At 38.2% G+C, this 17,568-nt stretch overlaps 1 protein-coding gene across 1 annotated transcript in view; it reads left to right on the forward strand.

Moving 5' to 3' along the window:
* The window catches only part of HMCN1 (hemicentin 1), a 210,130-nt gene that overhangs the window by 143,605 nt on the left and 48,957 nt on the right, over positions 1 to 17,568 (forward strand). The window contains exons 51-65 of the mRNA XM_075038698.1: positions 532 to 645; positions 2,057 to 2,202; positions 4,080 to 4,230; positions 5,570 to 5,773; positions 6,850 to 6,963; positions 7,949 to 8,136; positions 8,685 to 8,781; positions 11,899 to 12,060; positions 13,141 to 13,254; positions 13,388 to 13,590; positions 13,825 to 13,906; positions 14,037 to 14,168; positions 14,393 to 14,542; positions 15,791 to 15,950; positions 16,574 to 16,698. Of these exons, the coding sequence (XP_074894799.1) occupies positions 532 to 645; positions 2,057 to 2,202; positions 4,080 to 4,230; positions 5,570 to 5,773; positions 6,850 to 6,963; positions 7,949 to 8,136; positions 8,685 to 8,781; positions 11,899 to 12,060; positions 13,141 to 13,254; positions 13,388 to 13,590; positions 13,825 to 13,906; positions 14,037 to 14,168; positions 14,393 to 14,542; positions 15,791 to 15,950; positions 16,574 to 16,698 (2,142 nt within the window). The remainder of the gene's footprint in view (positions 1 to 531; positions 646 to 2,056; positions 2,203 to 4,079; positions 4,231 to 5,569; positions 5,774 to 6,849; positions 6,964 to 7,948; positions 8,137 to 8,684; positions 8,782 to 11,898; positions 12,061 to 13,140; positions 13,255 to 13,387; positions 13,591 to 13,824; positions 13,907 to 14,036; positions 14,169 to 14,392; positions 14,543 to 15,790; positions 15,951 to 16,573; positions 16,699 to 17,568) is intronic.

Raw genomic sequence — 17,568 nt, forward strand, 5'->3', positions numbered from 1 at the left:
TGTTAAAGTTGTAGTGGCCACTTAAAGTCCTAAATGTTGATTCATGTTTACACCTCTCACATTGTGGTTGTTGCTTCTGTCCATTCTTTGGAGGGAGTTAAGGGCTTCTTTCTTATGAAGTACTGCACTGAAATAGAATGGCAGTTCAGAGGCTCACATCCACCCCTGTGTGTTGAAGAGGCTGTTATTCCTTAGTCTTACCTATTACTCCTCCTTTCCTTTTTTCTGTGAATGAAGTGCAGAACCATAAATCACTTCTTCATATCTGAATACCTTCAAGAAATTTCTTGTACAGAACTGTTAACAAATTTTCCAAGAATCTATAAGCAACAGGAGTTATGATCCAAAGCACTCCTACAAATTATGGACATTTATTACACAGTATACATGGTGGTAAGCAATCAGTTTTTCATGTTCATCTAAGGGCAGAATTTGGACCAAAGGATTGAAAGTAGGCTACAGAAACTATTTAAGTAATTGGGAAGCAAGAGCATAACATAGATGCTGTTAAAGAATGATGTCTTTTGGCAGGTGGTCGAACCCTGCAGATTCTAAATGCACAGAAAGACAATGCTGGAAGATACACCTGTATAGCGACAAATGAGGCTGGAGAAACTTTGAAACACTATGAAGTGGAAGTCTACAGTAAGGAAATACTTCCAAATTTATTTATTTTTTTTTGTCATTCTTCTATTTTTTCCTTTTGGATTGTTACCTATCCAGGTGAACACAAGGATTTCAGTTAGTGGTTTTGTTTAGCAAACATCTGCATTAGCTCATGGCATTGCTTGAGGAAAAACACGGGAAAAGTTTGCTGTTGCATCCTTTACAAATGCTGCTGTTGAGCTAAAAATCTTTGTATCACCTGAGGGAAGACATTTAAGAAACGTTGAACTCCAGTTTCTTCTGAAATGCTTTTTTGGTAATGATTTTCAAATCAGACAAGTGCAGCACAATGGGAGATGTGAGCAGAGAATCTTGTGAGCAAAGAAACTATTTTAGGAAAAAAGGAGGAGAGAGGATCCATAACATCTAATGGGAAACTCTCTTGAGTAAGGTAAAATGGGAGGATACTATTTTTATATCCTTCCATAAAATACCATATGCACAAAAGCTTTCCCATTTCAGGCTTCCTGTCAGCATATTGTCCTTTGAGCATCTGTGCCTAATACTCTATTTTAATGCTCAAACTCTTCATTATGGGCTTAGTCAAGCATGATTTTTCTCTCTCTCTCTATTTTTATTTCCTAGTCTGAATTGGAGTTTGGTTTGCTCCCTCACAGTAACCGTGCTGTTATTTTAATTACACTAGGTCCCTAATAAGGCCCCACTGGATTTGGAATAATGGGAAGATGACAAAAGAGCTCATTATTGAAGTATGGCTATGTAGCAACATACTTCCCCCCCCCCCCCCCATTGCAATTGTCAGTTATTATGTTACTGTAAGCATTAGGGAGAACTTAAAATTTCCCATTGAAAAAAGAATGGAAAATGCTTTGAAAACATTTAAAATAATTTAAAAGAAATTATGAGACCAGGGTGGGGGGTAGCTTAAGAATACAGAAACGTTCTGTTTTCATTCTGATTCAGAAGGAAATGAGATTTTGCAACACTGGGATTTCAATGGAATGGGAATGTTGAGTTTTGACCAGCTACTCTTGATCAACCATACATTTCTGAGAATATTAGTTTCCATTAAAATGCGTTTTAATGACTGCAGTAGACTGAACTTTATAGAATTCAAGCCAAACACATAATAAAGTGCTATAGCTAGGTAAGGCTATAGCTGGGTTTGCATGTCTAAAACTGTTGAACACAGTGTTATATATTTTTAATTATAATATGTATGCTAAAAATAGTTTAAAATACATACACACACACACACACATATATATATAAAAATAAAAATTCTGCTGTGGGGAAGATGCACATTATAGAGGGAATGCACTTGCATTCCTTGAGGTTATCATCCAGGTTTTCCCTTTGTCCAGTTAATTTTGAAGTGCTGCATAAGACAGTAAGTGATGTAAGTTCCTCTCACTTTGTTTTTGTGCAGTTCCACCCATCATTAACAAAGGGGATATCCCAGGGATGGGTCTCTCCCCTAAAGAAGTGAAGATCAAAGTAAACCACAGCCTCACCCTGGAGTGTGAAGTTCATGCCATTCCTGCTGCTGCAATCAGCTGGTACAAGGATGGACAGGCCAGTCACAAACTTAATTCCTTCTAATGTTCGGTACAGAAATAACTGTATATTCACTATCACTGTTAATGAACAATCCTGCAGCGTAACAGGCTCACTTGCACTGCTGGAGTCAGCAGGAAGTCATCTTCCCACCGTCCTGCCGGCAGGATCAACCCTCACGCGTCTTAAGACATTTGCTGTTGGCCAGACCTCTGCAGGTTGACACCCTTGCTTTTTTGTGGGTCCTTGGCAGTGCCACTGAGACATCAGTGCTGGAGTTTCCAGGGCCTGCCACTGGCCTCTGCTTTAAAGGGGGAGGGCCCTGCCTAGCAGTAGCATCCCATGGTGTGACCACATGTCTTTTGCCATTGTGTAAAGTCCCCAAAGGCCCTATGATAGAAAGGCCCCATGCTTGGTTCCTCTAAGTGCTGCCCTTGCAGAAGTTGCAGAGAGCCTCCCACTTGGTTCTGGCAGAGCTCACAAAGCCACAAAAGCACCTGGATCCTCTGTGAGGGAGAATGAGGCGTGGTTCCTGCCACATGCGGTCTTCACAACATCGGTCTGGAGAAGTGGTTTGGAAGGGCGATACCACAGAATTGTACTGATGTGCAGTCTACTGGGGGCTGGCTATAAATAATTCCCTTCTGTGAGAAAGGAGAATATAACATATCTCGCTTTAGCTGTCCTTGGTAGGGCACTTATCACGTGGCAGACTGCTGCAACTCTGCAGCCGGACCAGCCCTTGCTGGATTTACCAAGCATGCAGAAACAGCCCGGAGTCACAGGAAAGACTGTATACACCCTCTGTCTGTTTCAAGCATATGCTGTAGTTCTAGAACCTCCTGGGTGTAGTGATTGTATTGCCAGTGAAAAATGATATTGGGGAGAGTTGAGAGGTCCCCACAGAAAGATGGTGGCTGTAAGCAGCTTGCTGCCACTGTCAGAGCAATTAATCCATCCAGCAGCTTTTTCTTAGGTTGCCCCTGGGTAAATGGCTTTTGCTCACATCCATGGACTAAATTAATTGTCCCCTGCAGGCCAGGAGTTCAGTGCTGACTCCCTAATGTGTTCCGTTTTCATTACTGAGAGATGCAGGTTGTATTACTGTAATCTCTACTGTCATGTGTGATGTAAATTCTAGGGACAGTAATGTCTAATTCTGTGTATCTCTGCATTGCTGCTGCATCTGTTTTCTGTTCACACTGTGTCCTTGCTGGGCAGCAGATCCTAGTGGTTATGTGGCTGTAGAGTGAGTTAGATTGAGTTGTTCACCTCATAGAAAAGCAATAGTTTTACATATGTAGGTTTTCCATCAGCTCATCAACTTGGCCAATTGACTTCAGGGATTGAATTGGCCTGATTTATTCAGATGTCATGAGAGGCCTTGCTTGATGGGGATGGCATTGCTGAGGTGAAGATGCAGAGTTTCTGACAACCATGAAAAGAAGACTGCCTCCAGGAACTTGGAGCTTGATCAAGCTTACTCAGGGAGGAAGAGCTTTTGGTCTGAGGGGAGGGAAGAGCAGATGAGAGGAGAGATGGGCTGCACTGCCTGTGGCCAAGGCTGCCATCCCAGGAGCACCTAGCTTAGGACTGTGTCCTAACTGGTGACCCACAGTAATTTAGTGTCCTAAGCAACTGCTTTCTTTGCACAGATTGAAAGCGGGCCTTGCTGGAAGCATTAACAAAACCTGAAGGATGTTCTGTTAGTAGTGGTATCAAAGCAGAGGAAATATATATATATATATATATATGTATGTACTGCCTTAGGAAGGATTTTTGAAAGAACCTGAATTTGACCAAAAGAGAGATGATATCATATTACTTCCACAAATATGGCTATTTCTAGTGTATGTTTTGCCAAGTATTAATTTCCATGTAAAATTACATTGCAGCCATTTAAACCAGATGATCATATCATTATCCAAACTAGTGGCCGTACTCTGCAGATTAAGGAGGCTCAAGTATCAGACACAGGTCGTTATACTTGCCTGGCATCCAACATTGCTGGAGAGGATGAAGTGGAATTTGATGTAAATATACAAGGTAAACAGAGTTCCAATAATAAAATTCTTCTGATAGCCTCCTTTTCTAATGTTGTGGGATGTTGGAATTCTTTATAATTTTGTATCCTTTACACCTGCTTGGTCTAATCCAATACTTTTGTGTTTTGTGTGATTTTTATTTTTATGTATATTTTGCTCATCTTTAAGAAATACACTATTTGATTATTCTTTCTTTCATGTTTTGTGACATATGCAGTGTTTCTGAAGTCAGTGGAATAACATAGTGTGATTTAACCCCAGCCAGCAACTAAACACCATGCATCTGCTCACTCACTCCTCGCTCCCCACCCCCCCACCCCCCCCCCCCCAGCGGGATAGGGGAGAAAATCGGGAAAAGAAGCAAAACCCGTGGGTTGAGATAAGAACGGTTTAATAGAACAGAAAAGAAAAAACTAATAATGATAATGATAACAATAATAAAATGAAAGCAGTAATAATAAAAGGATTGGAATATACAAATGATGCACAGTGCAATTGCTCACCACCGCCAATCGATGCCCAGCTAGTCCCCGAGCGGTGATCCCCTGCCCCCCACTTCCCGGTTCCTATACTAGATGGGACGTCCCATGGTATGGAATACACCGTTGGCCAGTTTGGGTCAGCTGCCCTGGCTGTGTCTTGTGCCAATTTCTTGTGCCCCCCCCGGCTTTCTCACTGGCTGGGCATGAGAAGCTGGAAAATCCTTGACTTTAGTCTAAACACTACTGAGCAACAACTGAAAACATCAGTGTTATCAACATTCTTCACATACTGAACTCAAAACTATAGCACTGTACCAGCTACTAGGAAGACAATCAACTCTCTCAGCCAAAACCAGGACACATTGTAACTCTGATCTTCCTCTAAACGACATGAAAAAGTTTTAATTTTGCTTAAATTAAGACGTCATATTTTATTTATCTCTTGAGTAGTACTTAGAGGCCCCAGACATAAGCATCCTGTTGGCCTACACACTGTGTGTAAATGCAAGAGAACAATCATTAGTCATTTCTGAAAACTTAGACAAAATTAGAGCTTGAGTGAAACCAGATAGCTTACTATTTAAGTATTATTGTTGATTAATACCCTCTGTGTTTTGTTATCAGGTCTTCTTGCACTGTTATTTATTAGCATTCAGAAAATATTAGATTGCTCAATTGTTCATTCTTATGAAAAGAACTAGAATTTTCCTGGGTAATTTAAGTTGGGGAAGAGGTTAATTTAATACACTTAATTTTTATTGCTTCTATTTAACAATTACAGTATCTTTTAATTTCTTGACTTTAAAACTAGCTATTTCTGCTGTAAAATTCTAACATTTTCCCTCTCCTTGGTTGTAGTTCCTCCTAGTTTCCAAAAGCCTTATAAAGAATGGGAAGCTGGCAACACAGTAGATACAGGAAGAGGTGGAGAAAATAAAGATGTGATTGTCAACAATCCCCTTTCACTGTATTGTGAGACCACTGCTGTTCCTCCTCCAGTTCTTACGTGGTATAAAGATGGCTATCCTCTGAGCTCTAGTGATAAAATACTAATATTACCAGGTGAGTATTAAAATGTCACTCTCTTAAGAAATGGTGTTAGTGCTAGTATTTGTATAGTAATAACAAATTTTTCCCCTTCAAAACACTGCTTTAATGTTCTTTTCGGACTTTCTTGACGGGAAATGTTTCTCTCCAGTCCTTGGACTTAAGCTGTTTCCTTCTTTCATTTAAAAAGTAGTCCCTAAAATGGTGTGAATGTGACCATTTAACTTTCATATGATGTGTTGAAAAATAAAATACGACGATGATACCTTCTCTCTGACGTGTTCCTGATTTATTTCCTTATCAAGTTTTGCTTTCGCAAAATCATAATTGGAGTAGAAAAGCCTCTTAACCAGGGAGTGAGGCATGGAAATAATGTTTCCAGCAAAAAAAATGACCATGAGCTCCTACTTAACCTCATAGGGGAAAGGGAAAGAGGTGCTTAAAACACTGAGAGTACAAAAAGGGAGCCTTTCTGTGCAGAGGATGGTTTTGGGATGGTGTGTGTAAAGAAGGGCAGTGGTGGGGATAATGTCTTTTTGTCTATCTATTGCTTATCTGTTGGGAGAACAGTGACAACCACTCCCAAAATGTATTCCTAATATGTCCTCTCTTTATGAAGCTATTTATGTGGCTATGCTTGAAATGAGGAATAGAGTACCTGAATGGTAGGAATATAGAAATAGAGGAACGGTACCTATAAGCCTCAGAAGTAAATTTTTTCAGTTTGGAACAGCTTTACAAGAATATTCTGTGCTTATTTACGTTTGCCTATTAGTTCTCTGTCACCTTGCTGAGAAATATTTCTATTTTTAATTGAAGGTTAATGTCTGGCTGCATATGGCTGAAGAATGTTATTCCTTTATGTGGAATTAGTTACTTTTTTCTAACATTTTAGTATGAACATTGCTGAATTCCAAGTATCTGCCAGTAGAAAAAGTAGCTAGGAAATAAAAGTCTTTAGTTACTTATAATTCAGAACAAATGCTGACCATTCATCAATTTGGTTGCTCAGGTGTCTAGTGAGATGTGGTGTGGAAATGATGGAAACTGCTTGATGCTGCATTTAAATCTTGAATTCATTTTCCTTCCAGGAGGCCGAGTGTTGCAGATTCCACGGGCACAGGCTGAAGATGCTGGGAGATACATGTGTGTGGCAGTAAATGAAGCCGGGGAGGATTCCATTCATTACAATGTCCGCGTGCTCTGTGAGCTTTCCTGCTTTCCTTTTTCTTTTTAATGACAAAAAAAGAGTTCTGTGGAAACTAATGAAGCATCATAGTCCAGATTTACTTAATGTTTTTACAGTTTCTAAATTCTGCATGTTTGTAAACTATGAAATAAATGTAGTTATAAAAGGTGCTAGAGTTTTGTAGAAGTATACAGAATTGCATGAAAGTAGTATTAATGTTGTTAGTTCAGTATGTTTTTAGGTTATTGTTACAGGAGCTCAATTGTGTTACCCCTATCACACTTCACCAGAAACAAAAGTATATGTAGAAATCCAGGTTTTATCTTGGTATCTCTTGTTCCCTATCCAGTTTCCAATTCAAACTTCTGACCTACTAGACTTTTCTCTCTCCTTATTTTGGTCATAATTTTCTAAAATACCTTCAGAACTCCCAAAGGCTTAAGGGAATTGATGATTTAGATCAACCATTGAATGCCTGCAGAGTCCATTTTGTATGATCTGTTTACAAACATTGCACAGAAAGCTTCTGTATACTGCTTGCATTGTCTGTTGATGTACTCAAGGTTTTTGCCTTGGGAAATGTTTATTTTTTCACTTCTATTTCTCTATCTACCATTGAAAACACTGATTTATTGTTAGGAAGGGGTCCTGCCTTGGAAATCCTCTTTTGTTCTGACAACAAAGAACTTGATAGACTAACTGGAAAATGAGTTTTCACCTGTTCTTCTTTACAGCCACTGTGAATAAGCATAGTACTCATGCAGTCCTTTGAGTTATACTGATTTGTTCCAGCTGAACTACTCTTGGGATTTTACTATCTTTCACTGTATTCACTGAAGATTTCACTACTTTCTTCTAAAAATCCAATCTAAAAGATTGGTCTGCAATCTTAAAAAAAAAAAAAAAAGCAACCAACAAACCAAAACAAAACCCACAACAGAACAGAAAACACTGAGAGGTACTAAGTCACAGTATTCTTATCACATTTTGCTCTTTTGTAGTACCACCGTCCATCAGTGGAGCTGATGGTGATCTGCCTGAAGAAGTGACTGTGCTTGTGAACAAGGTTGCAGTGATGGACTGTGTTGCAAGTGGCAGCCCTTCTCCAAGTATTACCTGGCAAAAGGATGGCCATCTCCTAGCAGAAGATGACAAACACACATTTTTGTCTAATGGAAAGAGGTTACAGGTAGCTCTTCATGAAAAACTGATTTTTAACATCACAAACACAAGCTGCCAATAAAGACAAAACTGTTCAGATCTGCTGAGTGTGCGATTCTGAATTTTTTTTTCTACAAGGTGCTGCAAACCTAAGGAGTTTTTGTCCCTTTTTCCTGTCCTTCAGCTCACTTCTCAGTGTAGTTCCCTCAGTTCTGCTGACCCAACTGTTTGTCGGGTCACGCTGTGAACTGCATCAGTGAAATCACTTGGTTTAAAATAATGTTGACTTGTGGAGGACAACCTGTTGCTGTCAGTTTTGTCCAAGTTTCCCTAATAGAGTTTAATTATTGCAAAATGTACTACATTTTTCTTTTTTCTTTTTTTAAGAAAATAGTGTATTCTGAAGAACTCCCCCTTCCTATCAATGAATTAAATTGGATGAAGCTATTAAAACAAAAAAAACTATTAAAAGAAAGCCGAGCTTAATTGTCTCCACGTGGTTCTTTGACTGTAAGTTGTCTTATATATTAGCTCAACAACCATCTTTTTTTTTTCCTCCCCCCGTCCTGCCCTTAGATTTTGAATTCCCGAATAACAGATACTGGCAGGTACGTCTGCATTGTGGAAAACGTAGCTGGAAGCGCCAAGAAGTATTTTAACCTAAATGTTCATGGTAAGTACAATAATCCATAATTTTCTGATTGTATTCTTTCAAACGTTAGTTTAGCTTGAATATGTTAATTTTAGCAGAGTGCTTAGGCACATACTTAGCTTTATGCGTGTAAGTCATCTCACTGGGTGTAATGGAGATTCTGACATACCAGAAATCAAATGTAAGTTTAAAGTACCTTGGCAACACATAGCTTTTGATACCACATGGCTTTAGCTCCCTTATATGTATTCCACATAGGTGGAAATTATTATTGAGGGAGCCTTGTGTAGTGGCTCTGTGTGTACGCTGTGTAGGGGTTGCTAAGCCCTGAAATCATGAATTACAAACAGGTTGGATTATAATCTGTTTCAATATGTTCATAAAATGCATTTTCCAAGAAATTTAATGATTAGACAGCATTAAACAAAGAGTTACAGCATTGTGAAACCTTACTTTTTAAAAATTTACCCTTTAAGACTCCTTTCTGTTCTCTATTTTTTGTTTTGTTGTGGAGTTAGAATAGGGTTAAAATAAATTTTGGTCTTCAGCGTCACAAGTCTAAAACAAATATGATCAAGAAATTAAGACATTTTCCATTATTTTAAAAAAACAGTCTCTCCATCACCTTCCCTTACCTCTCCTGATAGATTCAGAAAATCACAGTATCTCTAATTAACATTTCAGAGTAAACCCTAACTTCCACTTTTACCCACTCTTCATTCCACCACTTTCAGCTTTCCATTCTGAATTGAAGATCAAATAAGCATTATTCCCACAAATTCATCTCCACCATTACATTTTAAAACATACCAAGGAATACTGGCAGCTACATCTTATCTGCTTTCACAGTATGATTTGGAGACTTATATCACAGTCTTCTACATATAATCGGTTTCCTTTTTCACATCCTTGTTAGCTAGCTAATCTTATGTATTACATACTAGCTCGTAAACCAAGTGCTGTCTTCTCTCTCTCTCACTTAAATATAGTACCAGCATCCCAGGAATCTGATGATTCAGGTTATTACATACAGAAGAAATAATTTTTTTTTCTCATTCACACATGCAGAAAATTTACATACTAAATGAAACAAATTTATAGTGCTTTTTTTCTACTCGTAATACAATTAGCCCAAAATAACATTGTCATGGGAAGAATTTGCCTTGGAGTCATTCTCTGAGAAGTTATTTTCTTTCAGTGGAGTCTATCCAGATTTCCTGATGTCTGAATTTTGTTTAGATCAAAATTATTTTGCTTTTCTTGACATTTGTGTTATAATTAAAACTTCCTGTCTTTAAAAGATTTGTTTATAATAACTATTGTCTAATACTATTATTTTAAAAGAAATATTTTAGTGAAGCTTGAATTCTAGCTCAACAGTATTACCAGTTTAGTTCTATTATTCTCTATGAATGTAGTTTCATTTGAAAAATTAAACTATAGCTGTTCAGGAAAGGACCATGCAGGGTGAAGCCCTGATGAAAACTCATTAGCACTAAGCAGCATGATCTTTGCTTTGTCAGTGTCAAAAAAAGGTTATTTTCCAGCATTTTTGTATGTTTCTAATGGAACTGCTTTCATAAATTTAAATAAAATATTAAAGATGATGCTTTTTAATAAGTTGAAAAATTCACTTCTTGTCTCAAAGGTAATAAAACTAAAATAAAACCTTCTAAAACATTGAATATAAGCATCCAGTTTTAAAATCTCAGCCCCTAACTTAATATATAGGTTATATATAATTCTCAACCCTTACATAATAAATAGGTAATTTTCACGCTGAATACTAAAACTGAGCCCATTACTGCATCTCTATGCACATACAAAGACATTTGCATATGCAGATGACCTGTGGTGCATTTGTGAGTGCTTTGTGCATGCAGTGGGGGCTGCAGAATTTGAAATCTACCATTTACATAGTTTGAGCAAAGTTCATTAAAAGATAGCTTAGATTTGTCTCTGTATATTAAATTGCCCACTGTCTTGCACTGCCAATAATCACATCTGGGGGAAAGTAACTGTAAAAGTAGATAACTATAAATGACTATAAAATGTCATCAGATCAGAATTGTCTCATTTATTCAGTGAACCATTTTATGCTCATTATCAGGGAAATAACCTTCAGTTATTCCAAGCTGAAAAATATGGACTGAATTCACCCATTTACATTGACTCCTCTTGTTTCTGCAGTGCCACAGAGGAGCAATAAACTTGGCTTAATGACTGTTTTGTGTCATTCAAGTGACAGCAGCTGGAGTATTTTTGGTGGATATGGTCCAAAATACTTTAACATTTCTGTCTTTGAAGAAGAGGATTCCATGTGTTCTTTGGAATGATTTTTCTACCCAATAGAGCCAAGAACATGCTTTTGCTTTCCTCTTAAGTGTTTTAATATATCCACACTGCAAAAACATGGAAACTAAAACTTGGGGTTTATTAAAAGGAAGAGATTTACAGCTATTTCATTTTAAATAGTTCTTTTAGAAAGGTCAAATGTCAAAATATTCTTGTATTTAAAAATACTGGGAATTGTAAACTTAAAAATGCACCCCTTAGAGCAATGCTTGCATGCCAGAATTTTAAACTGCTTAGCTCACTATTAAAAAACAGGTTTGTCTGGTTAACAAAAGAACTTTGAACTGTAACAGAAGGAATCATTTTTCGTTCTCTGTAATGAGAAAATGGACTATTTCAGAAAGAATAGGAGCAATACAATATCAGGAAGAAATGATACTTAGTCATACTACATATCCTGACAAGGTAAATGTAATCAGTCCTGCCTTACATAGCAAATGTCCTATGAGTACAACATTTTAAAATTGATAGTGCATTAGTCAGGAACTGCAGGACCTCTTATAGGTTGATTAGCCTTCCCAACCTCAAACACAGAAGGATTGCAAATGAAAGCATTAAAATTTTCGTGAATTATATGAACAGGAACGATCATTAGATTGGCTTCAGTCATATTTCCAGATGCATCCAAAAAGCAGCGGATCCATGGGTAGGATGTGAAAGATTCTTGCAACTTGACCCTTTGGCAAAACTCAGCAATTCAGCTTTATTTTAGTAAATCGGGATCTTGTGGAATATTGTTTGCTGATGCTGTGATAGATACTGTTAATGTATCTCTCTCTGCAGTTCCTCCAATTGTTGTTGGTACTAATCCTGAGAATTTGACTGTGGTGGTGAATAATTTCATCTCTCTGACTTGTGAGGTCACTGGCTTTCCACCTCCTGATCTCAGTTGGCTCAAGAATGGAAAACCTATCAGTTCGAATACCAACACTTTTATTGTGCCTGGTGAGGAATCTCAGCTATTTCTACAGCCTTTGGACTCAACTTCTGTCTGTTTTGTCTTGATAAGGACCATGGCCACTATTTATGGAGCCAGTATGTTCTTAGTATTGCTCCAGTGAGTAGACAAGACACTTGGCCTACTGTGTTTAATAATTTCTTGGCTGTTGGGTGGGTTCACTTTTTTAAAGAAAACTGTCTCAGACTGAAAGCACTGAAATAAACTGTGTGGAAAAGACTAGAGGGCAAGTCACATAACAGAGGTGCTCTGATATAGGTATTGATCAAAATTGAGTCACTTTGACTCACCTTTCAAAGAAATGATCAGAAATTGTGACAGAGGGTAAGATAAATTCTGCTGGGTTAGATGACAAAAAGTAAAAAGCTTCCCATTGACTTCAGTGGGAAACTGGATTAACCCTGCTGAACTCTCAGGAAGAAGTCCTTGTATTCTGAGGTCTCCTTAACCATCTGAAACTCCTCACTAAATAAGGTCCATGAGCATCTGTGTCATTTCTGCTCCCGCTGCTTATCTTCAGCCCGGGGTATCAAGTGAAGATCATTTGTGTGTTGCTCAGCCCTGTCTTGCTGGTATCATCTGACTGGGGGCTGTGTTACTGCATAAGCTAAGGCACAGGCCTGGAAATTGCTTAATGGCAGTAGAGGCATCTGTGCAGATTAGTAATGTAGACACAGGCAGTAAGTACCTTCACGAGTGGAGACAGGTAAGACTGGGGAGTAAAGAATGGGATAGTGACAGAGGTAAGGGGAAAGGGCATAGTTACGTTAGGAGACGGCCATTAGCAGCTACTAAACAAACAGGTCTAAAAGGAGTATTTGTGGCCCAAACTTGTAATTAACAGTACTAATGAAATTTACCCTAAAATTTTAGTTCTCTTGTCTGGATTTTTATTTTTTTTTTAAAGGATTTAAGAACCTTAAAAAGCAATGGCAGTGCAGGGCTTTTTTGAATCTGAGGTTAATTTAGTGCCTGTGCTCAGTCTGTTGGACCTGGAATTTTAAAATAGCATTTGAGATTGACACAATAACCACGAATAAATCTCAAACCTTCTCTCTTTACTTCAGGTGCTCGGACTCTGCAGATTCCCCGAGCCAAACTACTAGATGATGGTGAATATACTTGTATTGCCAGAAACCAAGCTGGGGAAAGTCAGAAGAAGAGTTTCCTAACTGTCCTTGGTTTGTTTTTTTACTATTTTCTGAAATAATACCTATTGCTTTGAAAATGCAGTAATTTATATTTATTTTTATTAGGTCGTTTTCTGCCCTCTCACCAAAAAAAGGCAAAAATAACTCTGAGCTTCTTCTACAGTACCCCCAAGCATCAAAGACCATAGTGGAACCTCACTGACAGTGCTGAACGTGAGAGTGGGCACCCCGGTGATGTTAGAGTGTGAATCCAATGCTATTCCACCACCAGTCATCACCTGGTACAAGAACAGGCGCCTAATTTCAGAGTCTGCAAATGTGGAGATTTTAGCAGATGGGCAAACATTACAAATCAAGGGTGCAGAGGTAGGCCAGGCTTTTAGAATGCTGCATCTGCCACTACTCTGCTAGTGTTAAGCAATTGTTTTGCCCTTTACTGGTGTTTTCTACTAGCTGTGCATAGGAGATGTATTTGCTGGAGGCCTTTCATTCTGTGAAAAGGACCTTGAGCTGGCAGAGGCAAAGGCTGTTAATATCTCTAAATTGTAACATTAAAATAAGACTCCATAATAAGGTTTTTTTAATTTATTTTTGTTTTAGGTTTCTGACACGGGCCAATACGTGTGCAAAGCCATAAATATTGCAGGGCAAGATGATAAAAATTTCCATCTTAATATTTATGGTGAGCATACTCTGCATTATCTGCAGTAGTTATTATAATACCATAGACATTGTGGAGTAGACAATTCAAAATCAGTTTACAGAAATATTTGATAACCAAACTATTCTTATTGCTTCCATTCAATTTATAGTGCCACCAAATATAGAAGGCCCTGAACAAGAGTTGGTTAATGAAACTATCAGTAATCCTGTTACCTTTGCGTGCGATGCTACTGGAATTCCTCCACCAACATTAGTGTGGCTTAAGGATGGAAAACCAATAGGTAACATTCTCTCACACTCTTTCTGCTCTTTTTTCCCCCTTTGGGGCACCACTGTGCTATTTGCTGCCTATTTTTTGTTTCTTCTTCATCTGTCTCTAGGCAGACTCTTATGTTAACAGATCTGAATCTTTGTTTTCTTTTGAAATTTTGATGAAAAAAATTCTCAAAATGTGTTTGCTCTCTGTGGCCTGGTTTGGAATGACTACCTGTTTACATATTTTCAGAAAACTCTGATTATCTTGAAGTTCATATTTTATCTGGTGGAAGCAAGCTTCAGATCGCTCGCTCTCAGCTTCTAGACAGTGGGACCTACACATGTATTGCCTCAAATATAGAGGGAAAAGCTCAGAAAAGTTACGTGCTTTCTATCCAAGGTAAGGCATGAGAGTGCAGTGAGCAGAACTGATTAATAATTGGTTGAGTATGACTCTGTCTCTGTACTAGAGACACTGAGATGACATAACTTGGAAGCAATCAGGAAGGCTGTGTGTGTTTGCTGCTGATCACATCCTTCCTCCTGCTGAACACTGAAGCTATGCTGGTTGATTGAGTGTGGAGCACCACACATAGATGGTTTCAGAAGCAGTGATACCACTTGCCTTTTTTGCAATAGCAAATAGGAGGACATAGCAAAGAAATACTGGCAGAATTTCCTTATGATTCCCCCCCCCCCCCCTTCAGATGAGAAACCCTTATTTTTTACGGAATTGTCTCCTGCCTTGCACTGCAACTATCTTTGTTTTCCTCTGTTCCTAATGACTCATCCCCATTAATTGCGCTAGTTCCCTCCCCTGTCCAGTAAGACACCTATTATATAGCATCTCTGGCTTTCTGACATCGTCCTTTCCCACACCAGCAGTTGCTGGTTGAGGAAGAAGAGGGAGCATCAGCTGTGAGCTGAGTGTGCAGGCACACCCATGTGTGATAGCTGGCCATCTAGTAACTCTTTGCCATGGCAATCGTTCCTTGGGGGTGCTGGTTTTTTGTGTGTGTCCCTGCCTGTCTGCCAGTTTTTCCCCAAGCTTAGGAATTGAAATCAAGCTGCTTGTTTGATCAAATGTGACTGAAATAGCTTGAAATGCTCAAAACTTACTAGTGGGACTGACAGTCTTGATGGATAGCATGACTGTCATCCTTGTTCTTTGGAAGAACAGGCTAAAAATGGCTGCTGGTTAAGGTGGAGTAAGTGTGTGGCTCATAACAGGAATATGATAGTCTTGATGCAATAGAGCATGTGACTGTGCACTAAGCACATGCTCAAGAGTTAAACAGGCATTTAATTGTTACAGTGCATTGTGATGTTTAATGAAATGGGATTTTGTCATAATATTGTATGTTAGCATTGTTTAAGCAGATAACTGTAGATATTAAATATAATGGCAAAGATACATGTTTTTTATTATTTTGTAAATTAGCTGTTTTAAGGAATTATTAAAGTGGCTTTGAATTTATCTTCGCAGAACCTCCTCTAACAACAACATAATCATGTACTTTCTAAACTAGATTTGAATGAAGGTACTGCAATAAATGCTAGTACTTATGAGCTACTACAGTGTAAGTTTACAGTTTAGATTATGTTTCTTGCTGATGAATCTTCTCTTCCCTCCATCATGTATTTCCAGTTCCTCCTGATATTGTTGGCTCTGAAATACCTAGTGAGGTCAGTGTCCTCCTGGGAGAAAGCATCCAGCTCGTCTGCAATGTCAATGGAGTGCCCATGCCTGTTATACAATGGCTTAAAGGTGGAAAAACAGTTGTCAGTGACGATTTACAAAGAATAAGGCAAGCAAAAATAAGCAGACATTGCATTGTCATCTACTCTAATTTTAAACCTCAGAGGGCCCTAAAGAGGGAGCATAAAAGAGGGCCCTACGGGGCAAGTGTAAAGAGAGCCTGAGTCTTAGCTTAGCCAGGTTAAGAACATCATCTCCCTCTTTAGCTTCTATAAATCTAGTATAATTTGTTACTACTTTGATTTTTATTTATTTTTTTTTTTATACAGAGATAAGTATATTATATCTATTCCTTTCTCAGCTAATAAATTCCATTAAAGTTCATCAGGTTCATTAAAGTTTATTAATGTCAATAAGTTCTATTAAGTTCCTTTGGAGAGGAAGGATCTGAGACATGGAAACATTTTACTCTTGATGCTTTTCATCATGGGTTCTTCAAAAGCCTGCTTAGAATTGAATACTAGTACAAGTTTAAATACAGGACATCTCTAGGAAAAACTCCCTAGCCTATCTCTAATAATAATACTTTGCAAGAAAACCAATGGTTCTCTCACCAAATTCCCAAGAGGATAGATACAGGTAGCTTATTTAAATGTACAAAACTGACTGTTTATTTGCCAGGTCATAGGAATACGTAAACAAACTCACTGGATTTTACGACCTTCCTTGTAGGGTAACTCCAGATGGCAGCACATTAAACGTTTTCAGAGCTCTCAGTTCTGACACAGGAAAATACACTTGTGTGGCTACTAATCCTGCAGGAGAGGAAGACCGAATTTTCAACTTGAATGTATATGGTGAGTTTTCACAGATGTGAAACTGAAATCTGGTCTATAATCCTATCTTTGTAAGTGCTCCCAAGAGAGGGCCAAGAAATGAATGCCTGTCTTCAGTGTAATACTACATGCATGTGTTTCCAATTTCATGTACTGTAGATATCACAGTATATTACACAGGATGTTCTGTCAATGACAAAACGATTGAAATCACTGGTAAATATGTTTTGGGATAAACAGAAATTAATTCCTTTGGTGTATTTCATAATAGAGGAATTCTGCTTGTGGTGATTTTTTTTTTCTTGCGGAGAAAGATACACTTTGGGCTGATTTACTAGGATACTGCTATCTATTTTGTTCTATTAGTTTATCTTCAATAATTCCAATCAAAGCACATTAGCTACAACAAGAGTAGTATGGTAGAGAACTAATAGTTAAAGGTCCCTAGTGTTTAAAAGAAAAATTATAGAGTTTTGGATTAAATTCTCTTCTCTTGCACAATTTGACATACAGAAGATAGTGAGCATAACTCTTCTTTAGCAGTGCAGAGAGTGGACATTTTAATTTGTGAAAAATGTGTCCATTAAGTATAATGACTAGTGTGAAAGAGTGAAGAGCTCTGCATAAGGCAGTGTTTAACAGTAATGTGTCTGTCCCAGTTATACAGAGACTCAGAATCAATTGGAATTACGAGTATGAGCAGACTAGCAAGAGATGACCTCTGACAAAATAAATAACAATACTGAATGACCACATCATGTCTTTTGGGGACAGAATGGCACCACACAACAGTGGAGACCTTTTTGGTCAATTTGTATTCATTGAGGTTCAAGCAATAACCAACTTAGATGGTCTTATCTATGCAACTGTCATGGTGTGTGATGGAATCTT

This window comes from Buteo buteo, chromosome 10 (genome assembly GCF_964188355.1).
Source record: "Buteo buteo chromosome 10, bButBut1.hap1.1, whole genome shotgun sequence".
Taxonomy (NCBI): domain Eukaryota; kingdom Metazoa; phylum Chordata; class Aves; order Accipitriformes; family Accipitridae; genus Buteo; species Buteo buteo.